Source organism: Nesoenas mayeri, assembly GCF_963082525.1.
Source record: "Nesoenas mayeri genome assembly, chromosome: 30".
Taxonomy (NCBI): Eukaryota; Metazoa; Chordata; class Aves; order Columbiformes; family Columbidae; genus Nesoenas; species Nesoenas mayeri.
Genome location: NC_137564.1, coordinates 302139 through 325224, shown reverse-complemented (window position 1 = coordinate 325224; position 23086 = coordinate 302139). Strand labels below are relative to the sequence as shown.

Sequence of the window (23086 nt, the reverse complement as noted above, 5' to 3'; positions counted from 1 at the left end):
CAACCTCCCCTGGCGCAACTCGAGGCCGTTTCCTCTGCTCCTGGCGCTTGTTCCTGGGGAGCAGAGCCCGACCCCCCTGGCTCCAAGCTCCTTTCAGGCAGTTCAGAGATCAGAAGATCTCCCCTCAGCTCCTGTTCTCCAGCTGAACCCCCAGCTCCCTCAGTCTCCATCACATTGTGCTCCCGCCCCTCACCAGCTCCGCTCCCTTCTCTCCACTCTCTGCTATAGGCAGGAGGGAGCGAGATTTGCTGCCTCTTGTGGCTGAGACCCATCTGGGTGCTGCTTGCTATGGGGGAGCAGGAAATCGAGGCAAAAATCCCCCGTTATCCCCTCTTAGCAGGGGATCCTCGCCTTCCAGCCCATCTCAGGCACTGATGGCCGTGGGAGCCTCCCGCAATGGAAACCTCTCTCTTTATCTCCCTCTGGGCACATTGAGTTCTGCACCCCCAGACCAGCCCTGGCCTGGCCACAGGTGTGTGGGGAAACTGAGGCACGGAGCGGCGCGGGGCTCTATCTGAGGTCCATACACCACCACGGCGGGTCCCCACGTCTCGCACACCCCACGTCCCCTCTCCCAGCCCCATGGGACGGGGTGGGGGGAGCTGGTCCAGACTTACTTGCAGAGAGCCGGGGAGCCATGGAGGCTGCGCTGGGAGCCTGCGAAACCTGGACTTCAAACCCGTTTAACCAGTCCAGGTGGGGCCGGGCTGGGAGGAGCCGGCGCAGCAGCACCCGGCCCATCCCGTGCCAGGATGTGTCCCCACAGGCCCCCCCGGGATGTGGGGAACATTGGGACAAGCAGCTTGTCCACCCCCCCCAGGGGGGCTGTGCTGGGCTGGGGCTCGTCTGCCATGGCAGAGCCTGTCACTGTGACCACCGCTGTGCCCAGGGGTGACAACACCCCAAGGGGTATAAGGAGGAATGGTGTTTATACAAAGGCTGAGGGAGCTGGGGCGCTGGAGCTGGACGAGAGGAGCCTGAGGGGGGACTCATTGCTGGGGCTCAAGATGGCAAGGGGCAGTGTCAGGAGGATGGAGCCAGGCTCTGCTGGTGACAACCAGGGACAGGACAAGGGGCAGTGGGTGCAAACTGCAACACAGGAGGTTCCGCTGGCAGCTGAGAAGCAACTTGTTGGGGTGAGGGTGGCAGAGCCTGGCCCAGGCTGCCCAGGGAGGGTGTGGAGTCTCCTTCTCTGCAGACATTCCAACCCGCCTGGACACCTTCCTGTGTAACCTCAGCTGGGTGTTCCTGCTCCTGCACTGGATGAGCCCTTCAACCCCTCACATTCTGGGTTTCTGTGATAAAGGGCGTTAACTGACGCCGGCCCCGCCGCCATATTTGCCAGCACTAAGTGCTGGCACGGCCGCCGCGTGTTTTTGTGTAGGGGAAGACGAGGAACTCTCGTGAGATGACGCCGCGCAGCCGCCATGTTGCCAGCACTAAGTGCTGGCGCGGCTGGTGGCCAAGTCTCGCGAGGTGAGGCCGGCCCCGCCGCCGCCATGTTTGCCCGCCGCTGCCCGGTCTCGCCGCAAGTCTCGCGAGAGCGGCGCGGGGCAGGGGGCAGAGGCGCAGCCATGGCGGCCGAGCGGGGCCGGGGGCGGCGGCGGCGGCGGGGCCGGCGCGGCCGGTGCTGAGGGGGCGGCGGGCGGGCCGCGCCGGGCCTGGGCCTCAGCGGGCGCCATGAGCCAAGGCGGCGGGGCCACCGGCGAGAGCGGCGAGCCGGAGGCCAAGGTGCTGCACACCAAGCGGCTGTACCGGTGAGGAGAGGAGCGGCGGGGCGGGAGGAGGATGAGGGAGCGGGAGGAGAGGAGGGGAGTGAGGAGAGGAGGTGAAGGGGGCAGAGGGATGAAGGGAGATGGGGTGGGGTCCCGGGAAGACCGAGGGGGCCCGGGGGAAGGGGATGGGAAGCGGGGGAGCAGGGAGATGGGAGGTTGGAGATGGCAAAGGTGAAGGAGATGGGGGGGACGAGCGAGGCCGAGGGGACTGGGGGGATTTGAGGAAGACTGAGGGGAAGGAGGTGGTAGAATCGAGGGGAGATGGGGGATAACAGGGGGAAGGGGTTGGGGGGTCCAAGGGAGGTTGGAGAGGGGGGGAATTCGGGGGAGATTGTGAGAACCAGGGGAAGGGGATTGGAGGGATATTCAGGGAAGATGAGGCGGGAACCAGAAGGGAGGGGATGGGAGGATTTAGGGAAGGTTGAGGTGAAGAAAATCGAGGGGAATGTGGGAAAGTGGGCAGTGATGAGGGAAAGAGAAGGAGGGAGATTGAGGGGAGATTGGGGTGAAGGGAGCTGTGTGGGATCAGAGATGAGCAATACCCGGGGTGGGGGGCGGCCCTGGTGAATAAAGGGTGTGAGGGATCCGGGGGGGATGAGTCAGAACAAAAGGTGCTGGGGGATCCAGACGGGATGGGAAAACAGGGGGAGCTGGAGGGAAGAAGGTAAGAAAGAGATCAGGGAAAGGGGCCTGGGGCACCCAGGGAGATGGGTTGTGTGGGGTGGGAGGTGATGGGGGCTGAGGGAGAAGGGCAAGAGAATGTGATGAGCAGGATCTTGAGCCAGGACACTGACTGTGTGGAGGGCAAGGCTGCTCTAGCTGCAGATCTTCCCAATCAAACACTCCCTTGTACCCCCTCTCTCACTTACATCTCTGTACATTGGAAACAGCATTAGAAGATGAGATTCGGGGAATAATGATGGCCTTGGTCAGCTCAGCCCAGCCAGGACGGGGTGCCGGGCTGTCAGTGCCCAGGTGTTGTCCTCCGCTTGTGACTTGTTTCGTGAATGTGGCCCAGAAATTGTCCCTGTCTGCCTCAGTTTCTCCTTCAGTAAAGCCGATTCGCAGTGGTGTTTCAGCATTGACGCTGTGGTTTTGAGCAGAAGCAAGATGGTGAAGGCAAGAGATTGATTCTATGGCGGGATCTGTTTTCTTTTTGTCTTGCTGGCTTGCTCAGTGACATTGGACTTATCCTATCATCTTTTAGACCCTCCTCTAAAACAGGGCAAGGCTTTACCTCCCTCTGAGAAAGCTGGGAAGCTCCTTGCTCAACAATCCAAAGCACTGATAGCATATCTGAGCGGTGATGACTACAATTTGTGTGTTACCATGATGTGCTCCGTACAAGCACATTCCTTGCACTTGGAAGTTATAGTAGATGTATTTTTTGTTGCTTACTGTGAGCTCAGTGGTATAACCATAGCAGAAAACCAGTTCCCACAGCGGCTGGGGTTACCCAAGGCGTGCGCCGCACTGGAAGCGCCTCTAGGGCTGTGCAGCCCCATCTCTGCTCTCATTTAAGATACACCATTTGATTTTTAGGGCTGGCTTCCCACATCTGCTAGTCGAGCTGGCGCAGCGTAACACGTTGCCCACTGCCTCCTGCGGTGGTTTGGAGAGGGTGTATGTGCTCCCGCTTGCAACATAGAATGTGTTTTATTTAAAGCACCTTGGTCGTGGTTTGGGATGCGGTTGATTTTGCGGTCCCGGCAGACCGGGGATGTTCGTGGTACCTCACGTGTGAACACTCTTGGGCAGACGTGGGGTTGGTCATCATGGCAAGGAAGTGGTTCTTTTCTGTTTTAGAATAAGGCATGCCGTCACTTTATAGCATTTTTACAGCAGCAGAGGAAAATCACGCTCCTGTAGAGATGGCTCTTAGCTGCAAGTAAAGATTGTCATTTTAATGCAGGGTTTATAACATCTGCATCGGCCACCAGTTTTCTTGCAACACTCCCAGCAAGCTTTCTACGTTAACGGTCTCTTGACAATTCTCTATTTGAGCCTGAAGCTCAGTCAGATGAAGCGCTGGCGTCCTGCCCTCTCAGAAGCACGTTGTGCTCTGTACGATGGCCGAATGTCTCTGGCAACTTTTGGCCATCAGATGCAGCGATGCCTTTGCATCCCAGAGGTCTGAATATCACGGGCCCAACGGCTGCGCCCACGTGGGATCAGTTTTGTGTCTGTGGGCGTTGATCTGGGGTCTCTCCACTGGTGTCCGTGTCGAGATGGGGTTGCCTGTCCCTGTTCGTAGGGTGGGATTTGTAATCCACAAGTTTCACCTCAGAATGTGGCAACTGCATTATCCTGGATGCTGTTTTACAATTTACTTTCCAGATTTCTTTTCTGGATTCTGGGTAACTATTAGCTCATTGGCTTTATGTTACTATTCTCGTCTGCCCGTCTCGTTCTGGGCAGTGTTATTTGTGTACTGAAACGTGCCAGAATACAAATGAATGGCTGCAGAGCTCCCCAAGTGTCTTACCCCTCAGCCTGTGCCTCTTAGTGATGTATTAAATAAAGAGCGGACAAATAATTCCCCCTGCTGCCTTGTCCCGTCCCAGAATGCTCATGGCACAGGAGGAAAGCGATAGGTTGGTTTCTGCGTGGCCAAAGAGGACTTAGCGTTGGGCTGTTTCCCAACACGGCGCGATGTGCTGTACTTTTGTGATGTGATGTTCTTTTATTAGACTGGCAGCTGCTTTACCTCCTCTGCGGTTCTGATGGGCCGTCCGGACGCAACGTTTAAACCCAGCAGGTATAGAAACAAACAACAGGATATAATTTGGCCTCAGTATCATGGTCTCAAGGCACGAATGCTAAATTGAAGTTTAGAGTGCGTGGTCTGCAGCCTGTGCGTTAGTGTCTCCTGATGTGTTTGAAGTGGGGTTGGCTCCTGTCCCTCCTTTTCCTCGCCGCTGCGGACATGGGATCCTTGCAGGTCATCACTGGCCATCACAGATTCTTCTTTCCTCCCACCTCCGTGTCCTCGTGGAGCTCGTGCTGCTCAGATATTTCAGCCTGGGATCTGCCTTCCGTCTGACAGCTCGGGAACCCACGTCCTAAAAGACAAACCTCGCTGCTTTCGTCTCGCCAACTCGTTTCTTCATGAACCCATAAAAAGTCGCAGAAGCAACTGGCGTCTTCGTGTCCCACCGCTGACTGTTGTAGGAAATGGGGTCGTGTGGGAGGGAAAGGTGAAATACCCTCCAGTGTCCCCGCTCTGGAAGAAGCTTTTCTGTCCTTCACATTTGGCCGGGGTTTGAGTCCTGCTGTCCGGAATGGGTTTTGCTCAGCTGCGTGATCCCATTCCGTACTCGCCGGTACTGTTGGCGGCCAAATTGCCGTCGCTTTGCGTGTGACTTAGGAAACGATGTTCAGGAAACCGATCTTTGAGTAATTCGTGTCGCTTCATGGGTGTCGTACTGCACAGGATCAGGGGATGCATTTCTGTCGCTGCTCCACTCGGGAAGATTCTTAGATGAGGTCTTGGGACCCTTTTGTTTTTATATATTAGAAAAAGAGAGGCTTGTTTGGCATGTGAACTACTGAGCGGTGAGAGAACCTGGTTCATGTGCCCATAAAGGAGCCAGAATTGAATAAGTTGCAGGAGAAGGAATCAGTGTAGAGCCTGGAGTTGTGTGTGAGGATTTGCAGAGCCACAAAGATGATGGAGTGGAGCATCTCCCGTGTGAGGAAAGGCTGAGGGAGCTGGGGCTCTGGAGCTGGACAAGAGGAGCCTGAGGGGGGACTCATTGCTGGGACTCAGGATGGAAAGGGGCAGTGTCAGGAGGATGGAGCCAGGCTCTGCTGGTGACAACCAGGGACAGGACAAGGGGCAATGGGTGCAAACTGCAACACAGGAGGTTCCGCTGGCAGCTGAGAAGCAACTTGTTGGGGTGAGGGTGGCAGAGCCTGGCCCAGGCTGCCCAGGGAGGGTGTGGAGTCTCCTTCTGTGCAGACATTCCAACCCGCCTGGACACCTTCCTGTGTAACCTCAGCTGGGTGTTCCTGCTCCATGGGGGGATTGCACTGGATGAGCTTTCCAGGGCCCTCCAACCCCTCACACTCTGGGGTTCTGTGTGATGTGGGGACACGGGTGACATCCCACCCCAAGGGTTTTCTGTGGCCGGGGCTGCAGGTGCTGCTGTTTGTAGTCACCATGAAATCATCTCCCAGCCTGCGGTGTCGGTGACTCGTGAGCTGGTATCAGACACGCAGCAGCTGCTGCTGCACTGCACAGTGAAAGCATTTTTACAGCTATTTTGAAGACGCAGAGGCTGCCGGTTTCGGAACCAGAAGATCACAGGTTTCCTATGCTTCGTTCTGGGGATAAATGAATCAGCAGTTCCCCTTTTTGCTGGTCACCTTTCTGCATAGGAAACAACTCTGTTCCCTGTGAGCTGCACCGGTCATTCCTGCTGCAGAGGCTCTTTGGGAGACACGGGCACTGCAGGTTGCAGTAAGGATGTGTTTATTGGCTGCTGCTTTGTGGGGATCTATTTTGGGGAAACTAAATGTCCGGGGGGAGCTTATTCTTTTCGCCGATGTGCTGTGAGCTTGGGTGAATGCTTATTGTCTTTTGCCCATGAAGCACAAAGCATTTTACTCGCCGTCCTTGCTGTTGAGGGTATTAGGTTGTTTGCAAAGGACCTTCAGGCCACGTGAGAAAGATGCCAGTGAGCCGGCAGGGTTAGCAGCGGATTTTTGTGTGTGGTTCTTACTCTGGTCTTGGTTTTCTTCGTGATTATTTAGGAAGAAGTTGGTTCAACTTCTCTTTGGTGTTTAGTTCTCCCAAGGCATTGTGTAAGACAGTGCTCTTCCCTGCGCTTCTGTCGGGTTCTGTGGTTGCTTGGTTGGCTGGCACTTGGTTGGCTGGCGCTTGGTTGGCTGGCGCTTGGTTGGCTGTTTGGCTGGCGCTTGGTTGGTTGGTTGGCTGGCGCTTGGTTGGTTGGTTGGCTGGCGCTTGGTTGGCTGGCGCTTGGTTGGCTGGCGCTTGGTTGGCTGGCGCTTGGTTGGCTGGTTGGCTGGCGCTTGGTTGGTTGGTTGGCTGGCGCTTGGTTGGTTGGTTGGCTGGCACTTGGTTGGTTGGTTGGTTGGCTGGCGCTTGGTTGGTTGATTGGTTGGCTGGCGCTTGGTTGGTTGGTTGGCTGGCGCTTGGTTGGTTGGCTGGTTGGCTGGCGCTTGGTTGGTTGGCTGGTTGGTTGGCTGGTTGGTTGGCTGGCGCTTGGTTGGTTGGTTGGCTGGCGCTTGGTTGGTTGGTTGGCTGGCGCTTGGTTGGTTGGTTGGCTGGCGCTTGGTTGGTTGGTTGACTGGCGCTTGGTTGGTTGGCTGGTTGGCTGGCGCTTGGTTGGCTGGCGCTTGGTTGGTTGGTTGGCTGGCGCTTGGTTGGTTGGTTGGTTGGCTGGCGCTTGGTTGGTTGGTTGGTTGGCTGGCGCTTGGTTGGCTGGCGCTTGGTTGGTTGGCTGGTTGGCTGACGCTTGGTTGGTTGGCTGGTTGGCTGGCGCTTGGTTGGTTGGCTGGTTGACTGGCGCTTGGTTGGTTGGCTGGTTGGCTGGCGCTTGGTTGGTTGGCTGGCGCTTGGTTGGTTGGCTGGCGCTTGGTTGGTTGGCTGGTAGGTAATGGCTTGGAGGACGTAGTTCTTAAAGAGGAACACATAGAGTCACCAGCTGGGAAAAGGTAATTTCATGAGTCAGTTTATTGACCTCAAATACAGGCTCAACAACGACAGAGGTTTCGAGACGGTGTCTCTTGGTAGGGCAGGTTGGTTTTGCTTTCTTGAGCTGTCCATGAGATATCGGTGAGGGAACTTTCTGTCAGCACTGACGCTTCTCTAAGTCCCGAATTGCATTTCACTGCAACATTCTGAAGTTGTAGTTGAATTTGTGCACAGCTACAAACGTTCAAGTGCTCGAGGTTTTACACACGGTGTGGAATTCCTCCCCCAGGAGGTGATTCACACAAGTGTCTTTTTGCGTGACTCAGATGCTCGGACGCTGCTTGGTCTGCCTTTTAGGGAAAAAAAATATCTCGTAACAAATTTCATATTTTAGGCTGGTTTTGAGTATCTCTGTTACCCGTTGGTGAGAGATCTTTAATGACTTTAATCAATGAATTGCTGTAATGAAGGTCAGGAAGTTTTGGCAGATGACAGTGACATGAGTTGCCTTCTTCCATAGACAAGTTGGTGAGGAGACAGAAATTGGATTCCCAACATCGGACGCTTTTAAGATTCAGCTGGACAGGTTGTGCAGACCAAGCTTTTGCCAAGAAAGGTTGGACCAGGTGACCCCTGTGGTCCCTTCTAACCTTGGACTCTCTGATTCTGTGGTAACTCTGCTTATTTTCTTCTTTCCAGAAACTTTTATCAAACAGAATGCAGAAAGAAAACCAATTTATATGGTGCGGTGGTATAACACACCTTGCTAATAATGGGGTTAACTAGGCCAGTGTGGTTCTGTGCAGACATCGCAAATCTCATGAAATAACCCCAGATAACCTGCAATCCCGAACCTCTTCTTTCCGTGTCCCCTCGCAGAGCGGTGGTGGAGGCCGTTCATCGTTTGGATCTCATCCTTGGGAATAAAGCAGCGTATCAAGAAGTGTTCAAGCCAGAGAACATCAGCTTGAGGAACAAGTAAGTTGGGCAGGGCACTTTTTTGAATCCATTTGGCTGGGAAAAGTCCGTTTTGAGTCTGCAGGTTCGCAGCGTATTTGATTTGTAGGGCAACTGTTGATCTGGGGTCCCTCCAGCTTTTGAAGAGGGGCCAGATTGCAGGGCTTAACCATCCAGTCCACGACCAGAGGTGTTTCTGGGCGCCGTTGTAATACAAACAAGTCACCAATGCCTTGAAACTTCGTATATGCGTGCAAAATAGTTTATTAGATTCAGATAATAATTTTTCATGGTAATTTTTTAAGCCGTCAAGACAATTCTTGACATTGCTGCGATTTAAGCGGTTACTGGTAGCCATCTGGTCCCCAGGTGTGTGGCTTTTCCAGATGTGCTTGTGTGGGAGTAACACAAGCTGTTCCATCACTAGGTGGCCTATCTTACCCATCATAACGAATCTAGGTTTTCCTCTCCCGTGCTGTATTTGAAGCTGCCGTAGCTAAATGTGAACTCTCTGCCGTCTGTCTCAGGCTGCGGGAGCTGTGTGTGAAGCTCATGTTCTTGCATCCAGTGGATTATGGAAGAAAAGCAGAAGAACTGCTCTGGAGAAAAGTTTACTATGAAGTTATCCAGCTCATTAAAACAAATAAAAAGGCAGGTATCTGTGGCGCTGGCATGAGAAAGTCTCTGAGTACGCAGGGAGCGAGACCAAGTGAAAAGTGTTTTGGTTGGATAAGCTGTGGTATGAACACGGGGCAGGAATCCAGGCTCTCCTTCGTCTTAGTCATGGTGCTGCAGGCTGGTAAATCCTCATGATCTAGTGAGAGAGCTGCCACTGCAGAGGATATTTCAACATATTTTGCTTAATTTTTGTCTTCCCATCTTCAAAAGATGCGTATCTCCATGTAGAATGATGGTCTTGAGCGACTTTTTCAGTGCTGATTGTTTGATTGCTGGACAATTATCCCAGTGTTCATACTCGTGTTTTCTAAAGCCGTGAGCTCTCTCCTGGTGAGCTGGTTGTCTAAATGGTATTTAAGGTGTGCTCTTACCAGATGCCTTCTTTTGATTTATTTGTTGTTGTGGCAAGTATTTAGTCTTCTTGATGCTGCCCCTTAGTAAATGCCACTTGTTTGGTTGGTTGGATGGTTGGTTGGATGGTTGGTTGGATGGTTGGTTGGATGGATGGTTGGTTGGATGGATGGTTGGTTGGATGGGTGGTTGGTTGGTTGGATGGGTGGTTGGTTGGTTGGATGGGTGGTTGGTTGGTTGGATGGGTGGGTGGTTGGTTGGATGGGTGGGTGGTTGGTTGGATGGGTGGGTGGTTGGTTGGATGGGTGGGTGGTTGGTTGGATGGGTGGGTGGTTGGTTGGATGGGTGGGTGGTTGGTTGGATGGGTGGGTGGTTGGTTGGATGGGTGGGTGGTTGGTTGGATGGGTGGGTGGTTGGTTGGATGGGTGGGTGGGTGGTTGGATGGGTGGGTGGGTGGTTGGATGGGTGGGTGAGTGGTTGGATGGGTGGGTGGGTGGTTGGATGGGTGGGTGGTTGGATGGAGGGAGGGATGGGTGGTTGGGTGGTTGGTTGGGTGAGTGGGTGGATAGTTGAGTTACAACATCACTGAGTGAGAGGAGGGACAGAACTGTGCAAAACCAACTGCAGCTGAGCTTGCTTGACACTTGGTGTAACCGGGGTGACCAGCCTAAAACGTCTCCTGGATTCCATGAACATACGATCATTTTTCTTCCCTGCAGCACATCCACAGCCGTAGCACTCTGGAGTGCGCGTACCGGACTCACTTAGTTGCTGGCATAGGATTTTACCAGCACCTTCTGCTCTACATCCAGTCCCACTACCAGCTGGAGCTGCAGTGCTGCATCGACTGGACACACGTCACCGACCCTCTCATAGGTTGGTGCTCAATATGCGGGCGAGGTCTAAATCAAGTGGCGTCCCCTTGCGCTGGTCCATCTGTGTTGAGTTTTTAATACCAAACTAGGGCACAACAGGGGGTTTCTAACAGGAAGGAAACGCCACTAGAAAATTCTTTAGTAATTGCTTGATGACGGCAGATTTTTGTGGAAAACTCAGAAGTGCTTCTGGCTGTACGGATTGTTTTTAAAAGCTTAATTAAAGCAGACAAAGGGGCCGTTTGGAGAATAGGTTCTTAAAATCAAGACTTTTGTCAGGACATGGTGTTCACTAGATGTAAGATGTTCTTACTCTTGGTGCCCCTTCTATCTGTGCTCCCTCCTACTTGTACCGTGTGCTCTTTGTTTTCATCTGATGAAACGTTGCTTGTCTTGGGCACCTTGTGCGTCTTTCTCCAACGGTGTGTGTGATTTCGTATTTCTCACGTAGGTTGCAAGAAACCCGTGTCTGCGTCCGAGAAGGAGATGGAGTGGGCACAGATGGCGTGTCACAGGTGTCTGGTTTATCTGGGAGATCTGGGTAAGAGCAGCATCGGCTTTTGGGTCAACCTTTAATACACCAAAAAGATGGTGCCTGTCAGTGAGTCACCAGCCGGAGTTACTTGCAGATACTGGTTTCTCACATTTGTCAATAGCTCATGCAAGTTGAAACCCTCCTGGATAACCAAACTGCTACAAATTGCAAAGCTTTGGTTTGGAGCAAGTAGATGAGGGGTTTACTGTTGATAAATGGCTGTGTGAGAGTGGAAGACTTTGATTTTATTTATGTTATTTGGACAACGTGAAGGAAACTCAGAGTAGGCCAACTTCTCAGTTCAGACTTGGTTTAAGTTCACCTTATAGAGCCACTGTTGGCAGCACAAGCAGGGCTGAAAATCAGGTATTTCAAGCAATATTCTGAATCAGTCCAGACCAGTTGGCCACCGCAAAGCTCCAGGTTCTTTGTCATTGTGTCTGGCTGCGTGTCACCCCTTTTATAGCAGACGGATCCATCCCACAGTCACGACCACCTGAAGGATATGGTACGTGTGTCAACTTCATTGTGAACACGTGGGAGTGAAGGCGATGAGAAAGAATGACTGACCTGACTGGTGGGAGAGAAACGTGCTCACCTCTTCACAATACTTTCACTTAAGGTTTCCAAAATGCCTATTATTGTCAAAAAACCCCTCAGTCTAGCCACAACCAGGTATTTTATTAGGTCAGCTGTTTGCTGTAGATTTCACACTCGCTGTGGTACAATATAGTCTGAGGTACTGGAAAATGGAGCACAAATGGAGCAGTTCTTTGATGGATTTGTTGCCTTGGCCAGTATTTCTAGTTTTGTGGTATTTTTAAGCTGTAGGGAAACGGTGCTTCTCTAGAAGGGAAGGGAAGGCGGTGCCGCCCAGTTCCTGATGTGTGCGGTTCTCTTTCAGCTCGCTACCAGAACGAACTGGCAGGTGTGGACACAGAGCTGCTGGCTGAGCGATTTTACTATCAAGCCCTTTCTGTTGCACCGCAAATTGGTGAGTTACCCTGAGTTCTTAGTTGTCCACACCACGTCACCGCAATCTGCTCTGCTCAGGTTTGTATCCGGCTGCTGAGAGGGGAGTGGGTTTATTCCCTGTAGAAGCTCAGACTTGCGTGGATGCGGTAAAGTTGTGCTTGTCTGGCTAAGCTGTCCCAGCTAAGCAGAAGCAAAGTGTTACTGATCATCTCCCTCTTTTTACACCTGCAAAAAGATCTCATGTGCTGCTTTCTCCTTCAGAAGTGATATTTATGGGAACGCATTGCAGTGAGAGTTGAAATCACAGAATCACAGAATGGACTGGGTTGGAAAAGACCTCAGAGATCATTGAGTCCAACCCTTGGTCCAACTCTAGTCTGTTTACTAGATCATGGCACTAAATGCCATGTCCAACCTCACTTTAAAAACCTCCAGGGACGGTGAGTCCAGCACCTCCCTGGGCAGCCATTCCAATGCCTGACCACTCTCTCTGTAAAGAATTTCTTTCTAATATCCAGCCTAAATTTCCCCGGGCAGAGTTGAAGCCCATGGCCCCTTGTCCTATTGCTGATGCCTGGGAGAAGAGCCCAATCCCCACCTGGCTAGAACTGCCCTTCAGGTAGTTCTAGAGAGTGCTGAGCTCAGCTCTGAGCCTCCTCTTCTCCAGACTAAACAAGCCCAGCTCCCTCAGCCTCTCCCTATAGTGTTCAAGTCCCTTCCCCAGTCTTGTTGCTCTTCTCTGGACCCTCCAGCACTTCAATGTCTTTCCTGAGCTGAGGGGCCCAGAACTGAACACAACACTCCAGATGTGGCCTCCCCAATGCAGAGCACAGGGGAAGGGTCACTGCCCTTGTCCTGCCAACTACGCCATTTTTGATACAGGACAGGACACCATTGGCCTTCTTGGCCACCTGGGCACACTGTTGGCTCATGCTGAGCTTCCTGTCCATTAGACCCCCAGGTCCCTTTCTGCCTGGCTGCTCTGCAGCCACTCTGTGCCCAGCCTGGAGCTGCAGGGGGTTGTTGTGGCCAAAGTGTGGCACCCGGCGCTTGGCCTTGTTGAGCTTCATCCCACTGCAATCAGCCCATTTTTCCAGTCTATCCAGATCCCTCTGCAGAGCCTCCTGCCTTCCAGCAGCTCCACACTCCCTCCCAACTTGGTGCCATCAGCAAATTTGCTGATGATGGTCTCAATCTCCTCATCTAAATCGCCAATAAAGATGTTAAACAGGACTGAACCCAACACTGAACCGTGGGGACACCACTAGTGACTGGCCACCAGCTGGATGCGGCCCCATTCACCAGCACTCTCTGGGCCCTCCAGCCAGTTCTTAACCCAGCGTAGAGTGCACTTGTCCAAGCCAAATCTTGTCTTAGCTCAAAAAGTGCCCAGTTCCAGAGAGATGTTTTCTCTGTGCTGTCTTTGCGGAGTTCTCACTGAGTTGTTTGTTTGTCCTAAATACCAATAAGCGACAAACATTTATGTACGACAGTGTGATGGAGCAGAACTCTTAGATGCTGATAGTCTGTGTCAAGAGGAATACACCATCCCAGAGTCCAGGCCGTGGCGTTATTAATGCAGAGAAAGAGGCACTGTTTGCGCTGTTTTCTCATGTAGATAACTGGCAGGAAGGTGGGGAGGATCTATAAACACTATAAAACAGAAAGAAAACGAGGTGGTGAAAGGATTGAATAGCCCAGACCTTTGCAGTGCAGCTTTATCAATGGTTGCGTCTCCTGTCCTGGTGTGGAGGCGTCATGAGAAGGAAAGGATCTGCTTTCTAGCAGGACCATTGGAGAACTGCATTCATTTCATTGCTGCTCTCTTTCCCAACAGGGATGCCCTTTAACCAGCTGGGGACACTGGCAGGGAGCAAATACTACAACGTGGAAGCGACTTATTGCTACTTACGCTGGTGAGTGTCTGTGGGGATCTCGGTTTCTGGCCAGAGGATCTGCACATTGGGGTTGCTGCTGCCAGATTCTCTTCTCCTTTGCTTTGCACTCGTTCCTGTTTTTGGGGGAATGGGGAAGAGAGGCGGGTTTATCAGGACTGATAAGAAGAAAGAAGCTTGGTTGAACCAAACCATCGTGCTCATCGCCAAAATACACGTGTGGGGCAGCACTTGGAGGGCAGGGGTTTATCTACCTGTGCTGGAGGGCCAGGTTTGAAGGGGGATGGAGGTGCTGAGGACCCTGTGCAGTGAGATGGGTGGAATCCAGTTATTTGAACACTGCTTTAAGGCACAAATTGGAAAAGGTGCTTAAACGATGCAAATGGAGCTGCGGTGCAGCTCGGAATGGGATTTGGAGACATCAGTGGGAGTCGTGTAGGCCCAGCACATTCAAACACAAGCACTAGGGACCCGTGTTCATGCTTCGATGCCTAAATAACTTTCTGGTGAATTAAAGCCATAAAATACGAGCGACCCTGTGGCAAAGTAACTTTGGCCGTGTTCTGTTTTGGGATCTCAGTATCCAGTCTGAAGTGTCCTTTGAAGGTGCCTATGGGAACCTGAAGCGGCTCTACGACAAAGCAGCCAAAATGTATCACCAGTTGAAGAAATGTGAGACCAGGAGGTTGTCGCCGAGCAAGAAACGGTAAGAGAGGAAAGAAAAGGAGGGGGGCGCAAGCTCGGGGTTTGCGGTGCTGAAAGTGGCGTCTTTTGGGAAGTGGGAACTGCTACGTGGCCCGTTGGAGGCGGTGACTGTGCCCTGAATTTCGAGAGCTCCGGTCTGGATTCCATTCTTGATCTCTCGGGTCATAATTTCAGGAGAAAAGCTTAAAATGCTGGCCAGGTGTGGAGTTTGAGGGGAGAGATTCCTCAGGCCTCCCTGGAGCTGGTTTATGAGGGCTGAGGCATATGGTGAGAATTAGAAGTGTATAAGCTGTCTTTTGCTCCAGTTTTATCAGTGTAGTTTTCAGTTGAGCCCTGATTGACCTTTATTAACAGTCTAGTCCGTCTGTGACACGGTACCTGCTTTACTCTGTTTTCTTCTCCATCTTTCTAGAGGCAAAGACATTAAGAGGTTGCTGGTGAGCTTTATGTACCTGCAGAGTCTTCTGCAGCCAAAAAGCAGGTAAGGTTACGGCAGATTCTCTCTTCTATTGATAACTCACAGTAGCAAGCATTCAGAACTGGAAGACGCTGTAGGACACCAGTCCCTGCGCTGAGGGTTTCTGTCAAAAGGGCCAAGAATTGAGTCTTCTAACGCTGCAGGGAGGGTGAAGATTGTCTTCTAATGGAAGCTGGAGTACCAAAGGCTTAAATACTTTGTGACTCTGGCTAAACGAAGCCGGTAGCTGAGTGAACGTGGAGCTCATCTCTGCGCTGTGCCTTTGGTGTTTTCTTGCCTTGTTCGGTCAGCAAATGCTTTAAATAGAGCAGGTGTTTTAAAGGGCTTATGCACACAGTTGGACTTTGTAGGGATCTGGTTCTTCCCCAGAGCAGGATCCGCTGTGAAGGGAGATTCAAATCCATCCTAAATGGATTTAAGATATGGATTTAAACCCATCTAGACCCTTTGGTGTCTGACCACCTTCACTCTGGGATCTTTTTTCCTTGCTTCTATTCTCATTTTGCCTTTTCTGCAGCTCGTACCTGTTGTTTCCTTTCCTCTTGCTGTCCTCTAACCACCTATTTGTAACCCGATTACACCCCCTGCGCCCTCTGTCTTTCAAGCTGAACAAACTCGCTCCTCTTTGCCTCTTCTATACATCATATTCTCTGTTTTCCTTGACAGTTCTCTCTCTCTAAGTCCAGTTTCTCAGTGTCTTTTTGGTGTTGTGGGGTTTTTCTGTACCTCAGGGCTGGATGCAGTGCAGCAGACGCCACCTCCCGAGTGCCAAATACAGAGGAATCCTCATTTTCCTCCTTGCTAACGCAGCCCAGCATAGGGTTACCTTTCAAATATTGAATGATAGCGTGGTAGAAGTTCGAGGCTCATTTAATATCTGCTTAACGCATATTTAGAGCGGGAGAAAATTGGAAATTACTTCATTTCCCAAGAACGTTGCCTCTTAAAAAGGATTCACTAGATGTTTTGGAGACAGGTTGATTTTGTAACCAGGAGACTCTTGTTATATTGAACCACCATGGGTGCTTCCTTTGAAGCTCTATAGGATTCTGCAATATTCTTATGGAGCTGCGAGTTAGAGGAGAAGTTGAGTCGCCCGTGTAGCCCTTGAACTGAGCAGCAGACCCCAAACTTCTGCTGCCTTTAGCATTGAAGTGCCCTGTGTGTCTCAACAGCGACTCCCTGAGCTCCCAGTCTTGTATTTTGGGGTGAGCCACCTTTGCAGGAAGATGCTCTGGTTATTGTTAGTCTTAGTTTAGCAGCTTTGGAGAGGAAGGCACCATCTGATCCATCTCACCGGTGCTTCATCCTGTCTGATGCTAAAGTACTGCCTGTGTTGGTTCAGTTTCCATTGGAGCTTGGATCTTGAATAATAATCCTTGTTTATATTTTCCTCCCTATAAGCTCTCTGGATTCTGAGCTGACGTCTCTCTGCCAGTCCGTGCTGGAGGATTTCAACCTGTGCTTGTTCTACCTGCCTTCTCCTCCTAATCTGAGTTCAACTAGTGAAGATGAAGAAGAGTATGAGAGTGGCTACTCATTCCTTCCTGATCTCCTCATCTTTCGCATGGTGATCATCTGCCTCATGAGCGTTCACAGCCTCAAGCGGGCAGGTAACCAGTGCTTTATTCAGCCCTTCAGAAACATTGTGATTAACAGTGCAATTAGGCTGGAGATGTTGTCTTAATTGACATCCACATTTTAGACCAGCGGTCGGTCTCCTCCAACTCATCGCTGTGTCTTGTTGCAGGTTCGAAGCAGTACAGCGCAGCCATCGCTTTCACACTGGCGCTCTTCTCTCATCTGATAAACCACGTCAATATTCGCCTGCAGGCAGAGCTAGAAGAAGGGGAGAATCCAGTCCCAGCCTTTCAGAGCGATGGCACAGGTAAGAGGGCAGGGACGTGGTGTAACCTCATCAGGGTGTTCCTGCTTCATGGGGGGATTGCACTGGATGAGCTTTCCAGTTCCCTTCAACATCGTGTGACTCTCTGATTCTGTGACTTTCTTAACTTGTGCTCTCATTTTGACTGCCTGCAGATGACCAGGAGCTGCGGGAGCCGTTGAACTCGATTGAGAAGGAAGCCGAAGCCCACGTGGCAAATCATCAGCCCAGCGAGGAACAGCGGAAGAACGACTGCAAGAAAAGCAAGAAATACTCCCGCCTTTCCTGTCTGCGTCGCCGCCGCCACCCCCAGAAGGTGGATGAGAGTGACCTGAGCGAGGGCTTCGACTCGGACTCCAGCCAGGGCTCCACAAAGGGCAGCGATGGCTCAGAAAGCGGCTCGGAGAAGAGCGACGTGGAAGCAGAAGCTGCTTTTGATGTGGAGACGGACTCTGATATGAACAGCCAAGAATCTCGCTCCGACTTGGAGGACATGGAGGACGAGCCGGGTGAGGAGGGAAGCGGCCGAGGCAAAAGTGAGCCCAAAGAGGCCTTAAACTGTGTGGATGGCAGCGGGCTGGGGGACTCCAAGAGCCCGAGCATCTCGAAAAGCGAGGCTGCGGACCCGGCCGTCAATGGGCCGGCATCCCTTAGCGCTAACGACGCGAGCATAGCCAGTAACCTCCAGGCCATGTCCACCCAGCTGTTTCAGACCAAACGCTGCTTTCGCTTGGCTCCCACTTTCAGCAACATCCTCCTCAAACCCAACAGCGAGCAGCCCGTCCTGAAGGATGGAATGGAAAGCAAACCGTGTGTCAACGGAGATCTAGATAAGCCCAGCTTGGCAGAGCAAGGTAAGGATCAGTGACTTCATTCTAAATAGTTGTTGTGGTTCTCTGTAGAGTATTGTAAGGTGTAGCAGCCTGTTGGCTAAAATCCATCCCTTCCTATGGTGCAAGTTCTTCGGCCAGGTTTGGAGGAGCAGCAAATACTCCTCAGGTTTGGGGCTGGGTGTTTTCTGAAGGAGGAGCTTGATGTCCAGGAATACGTGCGCTGAGCACAGGAAACACCTGCAGCCAACCAGCATGACCTGTTGTTCTGCTCAGCTGGCTAAATGCTGAGCAGCTCTGATAATACAGAGGATCATTCCAGCAGTTATTAAAAATGTGGCCTCTTTTCCTTTTTCCCATGTGAAATGTCAATAATCAGACGCTTCCTCTGGTGATGGACAGTGCAGACGCAGCCGGGGAAGGCGTCTGATTATCAGGTGTCAGATTATCAGCTCTGCAAAGCTCCACAGTGTTAATGTGACCTGGGTGTCTGCAGGAGGAGTCGAGAGCTCCTCTCAGTGACCCGAACTGCAGATCCACAGCAGGTGGAGCTGCAGCATCTTCATCACGGTGCAAACAAGTCGTGATCTGGGCAAAAAACAGCTTGAAAGGGAGATGGATCTGGTGCGCTACAGGGAATCGTTTGTGTTTCAGATAAAACCACACGGGCCTGTTTGGTCTTGTTTGTCGTTCCTCCCAACTTCCCTGAAGCAAGAAAGCGTTTCTTGCGTCGTGCTGCCAAATTGAACGGGCCTGCGGCCCTGGCAACGTTCAGCGTTTGAAAAAGGAATATTAGATCATGTTAATGTTTGCTGGCTCCTGGCGTTGCTTCCTACCCACTTGAAAGAGATGAGGGTAAAGGAAGAAACACATGAATTTCGTTCTGTTTAACATTTTCCTTCGATGGGTTACACAGATGTTGCAGCTCCAGGAATATATTTGAATAGCGTTGTTTTCATAGCAGCAGGGCTTGGATTCTCGAAGGGTTTCATGCCTGCCATCCTGCTTTGCCCTTCGTTTTCCAGATGATGTGTCTGAATCGGAGGAAAGCATTTCGAGTTACAAATCCTGCAGAAACGAGCGATCCCTTCAGGAGAAGCTGGAGATCGTGACCAACGAAGGGCTGCTGCTCACTGTCAAGGTGTTCCTGGACTGGCTGAGGACAAACACAGACCTTATCATCATGTGTGCTCAGGTGGGAACTGCTCAGGATTCGGTCTGAGACTGTCTGCTTGGTCACAGAACCCCAGAGTGTGAGGGGTTGAAGGGCCCTGGAAAGCTCATCCAGTGCAACCCCCTCGGAGCAGGAACACCCAGCTGAGGTTACACAGGAAGGTGTCCAGGCGGGTTGGAATGTCTGCAGAGAAGGAGACTCCACACCCTCCCTGGGCAGCCTGGGCCAGGCTCTGCCACCCTCACCCCAACAAGTTGCTTCTCATCTGCCAGCGGAACCTCCTGTGTTGCAGTTTGCACCCATTGCCCCTTGTCCTGTCCCTGGTTGTCACCAGCAGAGCCTGGCTCCATCCTCCTGACACTGCCCCTTGCCATCTTGAGCCCCAGCAATGAGTCCCCCCTCAGGCTCCTCTTGTCCAGCTCCAGAGCCCCAGCTCCCTCAGCCTTTCCTCACACGGGAGATGCTCCACTCCCTCCAGCATCTTGGTGGCTGCGCTGGACTCTCTGAAGCAGTTCCCTGTCCTGCTGGAACTGAGGGGCCACAACTGGACACGATATTCCAGGTGTGGTCTCCCCAGGGCAGAGCAGAGGGGCAGGAGAACCTCTCTGGATGGAGCTGGTCTCCCATCCAAGCACTGACCAGGCCCGACCCTGCTTAGCTTCCCAGATCAGACGAGATGGGGCGTTCTCAGGGTGCTATGGCTCTATATATTTTATATATATACGTATATATGTTCCCCAAGTATATCCTGATAGTATCTGAACTAAATCCTTTATTCAAGGGCAGAGCAGAGGGGCAGGAGAACCTCTCTGACCTACTGAGCACCCCCTTCTAACCCACCCCAGGTCCCATTGGCTTCCTGGCCACAAGGGCCCAGTGCTGGCTCAGCCCACAGCACCCGCTGTTGCCAGCTGGTCTCCCATCCAAGTACTGACCGAGCCCGACCCTACTTAGCTTCCCAGATCAGACGAGATGGGGCGTTCTCAGGGTGCTCTGGCTGTATAGATTACATTATGTATGTCCATATGTTCCCCAAGTATATCCTGATAGTATCTGAACTAAACCCTTTATTCAAGGGCAGAGCAGAGGGGCAGGAGAACCTCTCTGACCTACTGACCACCCCCTTCTAACCCACCCCAGGTACCATTGGCTTCCTGGCCACAAGGGCCCAGTGCTGGCTCATGGCCACCCTGCTGTCCCCAGGACCCCCAGCTCCCTTTTCACTGCTCCAACAGCTCATTCCCAACTTACACTGGAACCTGAGCTTGTTCTGCCCGCATTCAAGACTCTACACTTGCCCCTGTTCTGTTTCATTACATTTTTCCCCCTGGGCTGGGCTGCTAAGGGCACATTGAAGCTACTGTCTCAGTTCTGGACAGAAAGTGATGATGTTAAATACCCCACTGGCTAAGCATTGTACATCAATTGTTTTGTCAATGATGATGTTTATGACTATTATTATATCTTTTATTACTATTATTATCTCTAGATGCAGAAAGGCCCAAGAGGCCTGGTTATCGCATACATCTGTCTTGACACTTTGTGTTTTGTTGCTGCAGAGCTCCCAGAGCCTGTGGAACAGGCTGTCTGTGCTCCTCAACCTCCTGCCTTCTGCTGCCGACCTGCAGGATTCAGGTACTGGAGAAGGACGTGGCCACGTAGCGTTTGAGCCAACGTGGTCATCAGGGATTTCCGTGTGTGTGATGGATCCCATGGTGGGAGATTTGCTATTAACAGTTTGATAATGAGCACAATGGGAAGTGACATCATGCACGTGTTATTTTTGTGTTTAAACACCATTCCAGTTAAATTCTGTCTCATAGACTTTATTGATGTGTTATATATGGCCGACAATAGCCTGAGACCTTATGTGGTCAAGAGGATTAAAATTGATTGTCAAGAGCATAAGTAAGGGTGTGATATTTGTCATGGCAATCGTGGAAATGAGTTTTAAACTCTGAATGCTCGTGATGTGCCCTGTACCTCAACCTAAAAGTCCCCCTGGTTCCTGAGAAGTGTAGTTTGAACAGGGATGCTTTTCTGTTGAAATGAATGGGAACGTTCCTCCTCCAACACTCGCTCACAGTACACGTGTAATTTAAACCCTCTGATCATTATGGATCGTGTGCCTTAGAGCAGATTTTCTCTTGGTCGCCGCATCGGTTCTTTAAATCACCACATTTTGCCGTGTTCCCCTCCGTCCTTTCCAGGGCTGGCCCTGTGTAACGAAGTCAAGGACATCCTGAGCGGTGCTGAGCTCCCAGACCTGAAAGCCAACTTGCTGCTCCCAGAAGATGTGGCCCTGCGAAATCTTCCCCCTCTGAAAAATGCACACAAGAGGTTTAACTTTGAGCAAGACCGGCCCATTTTCTCAGCGGTTGAGGAGGTGAGCAGGGAAAATCCTCCATGTCCCTTTCTGGGGGTGCAGATGGGAGATCTGGTTCTTTTTTGCCAAAAAAAAAGACCCCAAACTGATTTAATCTATTGAGTCTGAGCTGGGTTCATGTTGCTGGTGGTTGCTGCAGTCGTCGATCTATCAAAAAATGAGCATTTTAAAACAATGCCTTCCCTGTTAGCGTCATTATGAAAGGAAACGCAGCCACGTGTTGACAGTTTTGCTGCGTGAAGTCTCCTGACCTCCCCATCTGGGCAGAAGGGTCGTTACCTCTGCCCTGCCTTGAATGATGGGGATTTGCTTGGAGTTCCCCATGATCCTTCTCTAGTAAATGCACAAGTTGGTGCATCTTAGCTCACGTGGCACCCTGTGCCCTCACACAGCGCTTTGCTTTCCCAAGCACAAAGACTTGTTGGGTTCCTTTATTCCTTTTCCCAGCACTAAGCGCTTGAGCAGAGAATTAAGGCGCAGAGCCTGTGGATGTTTTCCTGAGGTTTTCTTGAGCTGGGGAAGCCCAGACTGCAAGCACTTCCAAGCTTTCTGGGCTTTGCCACATCCCTCTCTATATTCAGAAGCACGTTTCCATCAGAAATGTTTCCTTTGTGGTTTGGGTTGGGTTTTTTGTTGCTGTCTGTTTGGGGGTGTTTTCTTTATGCCCTTTCCAAAAGCATGAGCTGTAGGGTTGGAACCGGCTCTGGTTACCGTCCCCATGGGGAGATGCGGCTGCGATGTGGTTGCCCGTCTGCTTCTTTGCAGTCCGTTGTTCGCATTTGCTGCATTCGGAGCTTCGGCCACTTCATCACCCACTTGCAAGGCAGCATCCTGCAGTTCAACGCAGAGCTTGGGATCTTCATCAGCATAGCCCAGTCGGAGCAAGACAACTTACTGCACCAGGCCCAAGCCCAGTTTCACATGGTGAGTTGGGCTAATTCACAGTATCACAGTATGTTTGGGATTGGAAGGGACCTCAAAAGCTCATCCAGTCCAATCCCCCTGCTGGAGCAGGAACGTGCAGGTGGGGTCACACAGGAACATGTCCAGGTGGGTTTTAATGTCTCCAGAGAAGGAGACTCCACAACCCCCCTGGGCAGCCTGTTCCAGGCTCTGCCACCCTCACTGAGAAGAAGTTTTTTCTCAAATTTAAGTGGAACCTCTTGTGTTCCAGCTTGATCCTATTACCCCTTGTCCTATCATTATTTGCACCGAGAAGAGCCTGGCTCCATCCTCGTGGCACTCACCCTTTATATATTTATAAACATTAATAAGGTCGCTCCTCAGTCTCCTCTTCTCCAAACTAAAGAGCCCCAGCTCCCTCAGCCTTTCCTCACACGGGAGATGCTCCACTCCCTTCAGCATCTTTGTTGCCCTGCACTGGACCCTCTCCAGCAGTTCCCTGTCCTGCTGGAACTGAGGGGCCACAACTGGACACAAGATTCCAGGTGTGGTCTCCCCAGGGCAGAGCAGAGGGGCAGGAGAACCTCTCTTGATCTACTGACCACCCCCCTTCTAATACACCCCAGGATGCCATTGACTTCCTGGCCACAAGGGCCCAGTGCTGGCTCATGGTCACCCTGTTGTCCACCAGCACCCCCAGGTCCCTTTCCCCTACACTGCTCTCTAATATGTAATTTCCCAACCTATACTGGACCCTGGGGTTGTTCCTGCCCAGATTCAGGACTCTACGCTTTTCCTTGTTAAATTTCATTAGGTTATTCCCCACCCAACTCTCCAGCCTGTCCAGGTCTCTGATGGCAGCACAGCTTCCAGTGTCACCCACTCCTCCCAGCTTAGTGTCATCAGCAAACTCGCTGACAGTCACTCTATTCCCTCGTCTAAATCGTTAATGAATATATTGAATAATACTGGCCCCAGTAGAGACCCCTGAGGTACTCCACTAGATACTGGCCTCCAAATTCTCC

General features: G+C 51.7%; 1 protein-coding gene across 2 annotated transcripts in view; it reads left to right on the top strand.

Annotated features, from left to right (window-relative positions):
* Window positions 1-1533: 1533 nt before the first annotated feature.
* SMG5 (SMG5 nonsense mediated mRNA decay factor) overlaps window positions 1534-23086 on the top strand; it is a 29454-nt gene continuing 7901 nt past the window's right edge. Inside the window, exons 1-16 of one of the 2 annotated variants that reach the window (XM_080361023.1) lie at window positions 1534-1757; window positions 8314-8412; window positions 8919-9042; window positions 10140-10296; window positions 10747-10836; window positions 11735-11824; window positions 13643-13721; window positions 14281-14406; window positions 14818-14886; window positions 16288-16496; window positions 16634-16771; window positions 16924-17622; window positions 18624-18793; window positions 20332-20407; window positions 20983-21158; window positions 21924-22082. In XM_080361023.1, coding sequence (XP_080217149.1) covers window positions 1681-1757; window positions 8314-8412; window positions 8919-9042; window positions 10140-10296; window positions 10747-10836; window positions 11735-11824; window positions 13643-13721; window positions 14281-14406; window positions 14818-14886; window positions 16288-16496; window positions 16634-16771; window positions 16924-17622; window positions 18624-18793; window positions 20332-20407; window positions 20983-21158; window positions 21924-22082 — 2538 coding nt within the window. In that variant the 5' untranslated portion in view covers window positions 1534-1680. The remainder of the gene's footprint in view (window positions 1758-8313; window positions 8413-8918; window positions 9043-10139; window positions 10297-10746; window positions 10837-11734; window positions 11825-13642; window positions 13722-14280; window positions 14407-14817; window positions 14887-16287; window positions 16497-16633; window positions 16772-16923; window positions 17623-18623; window positions 18794-20331; window positions 20408-20982; window positions 21159-21923; window positions 22083-23086) is intronic. The other variant, XM_080361024.1, reaches the window with a different exon arrangement.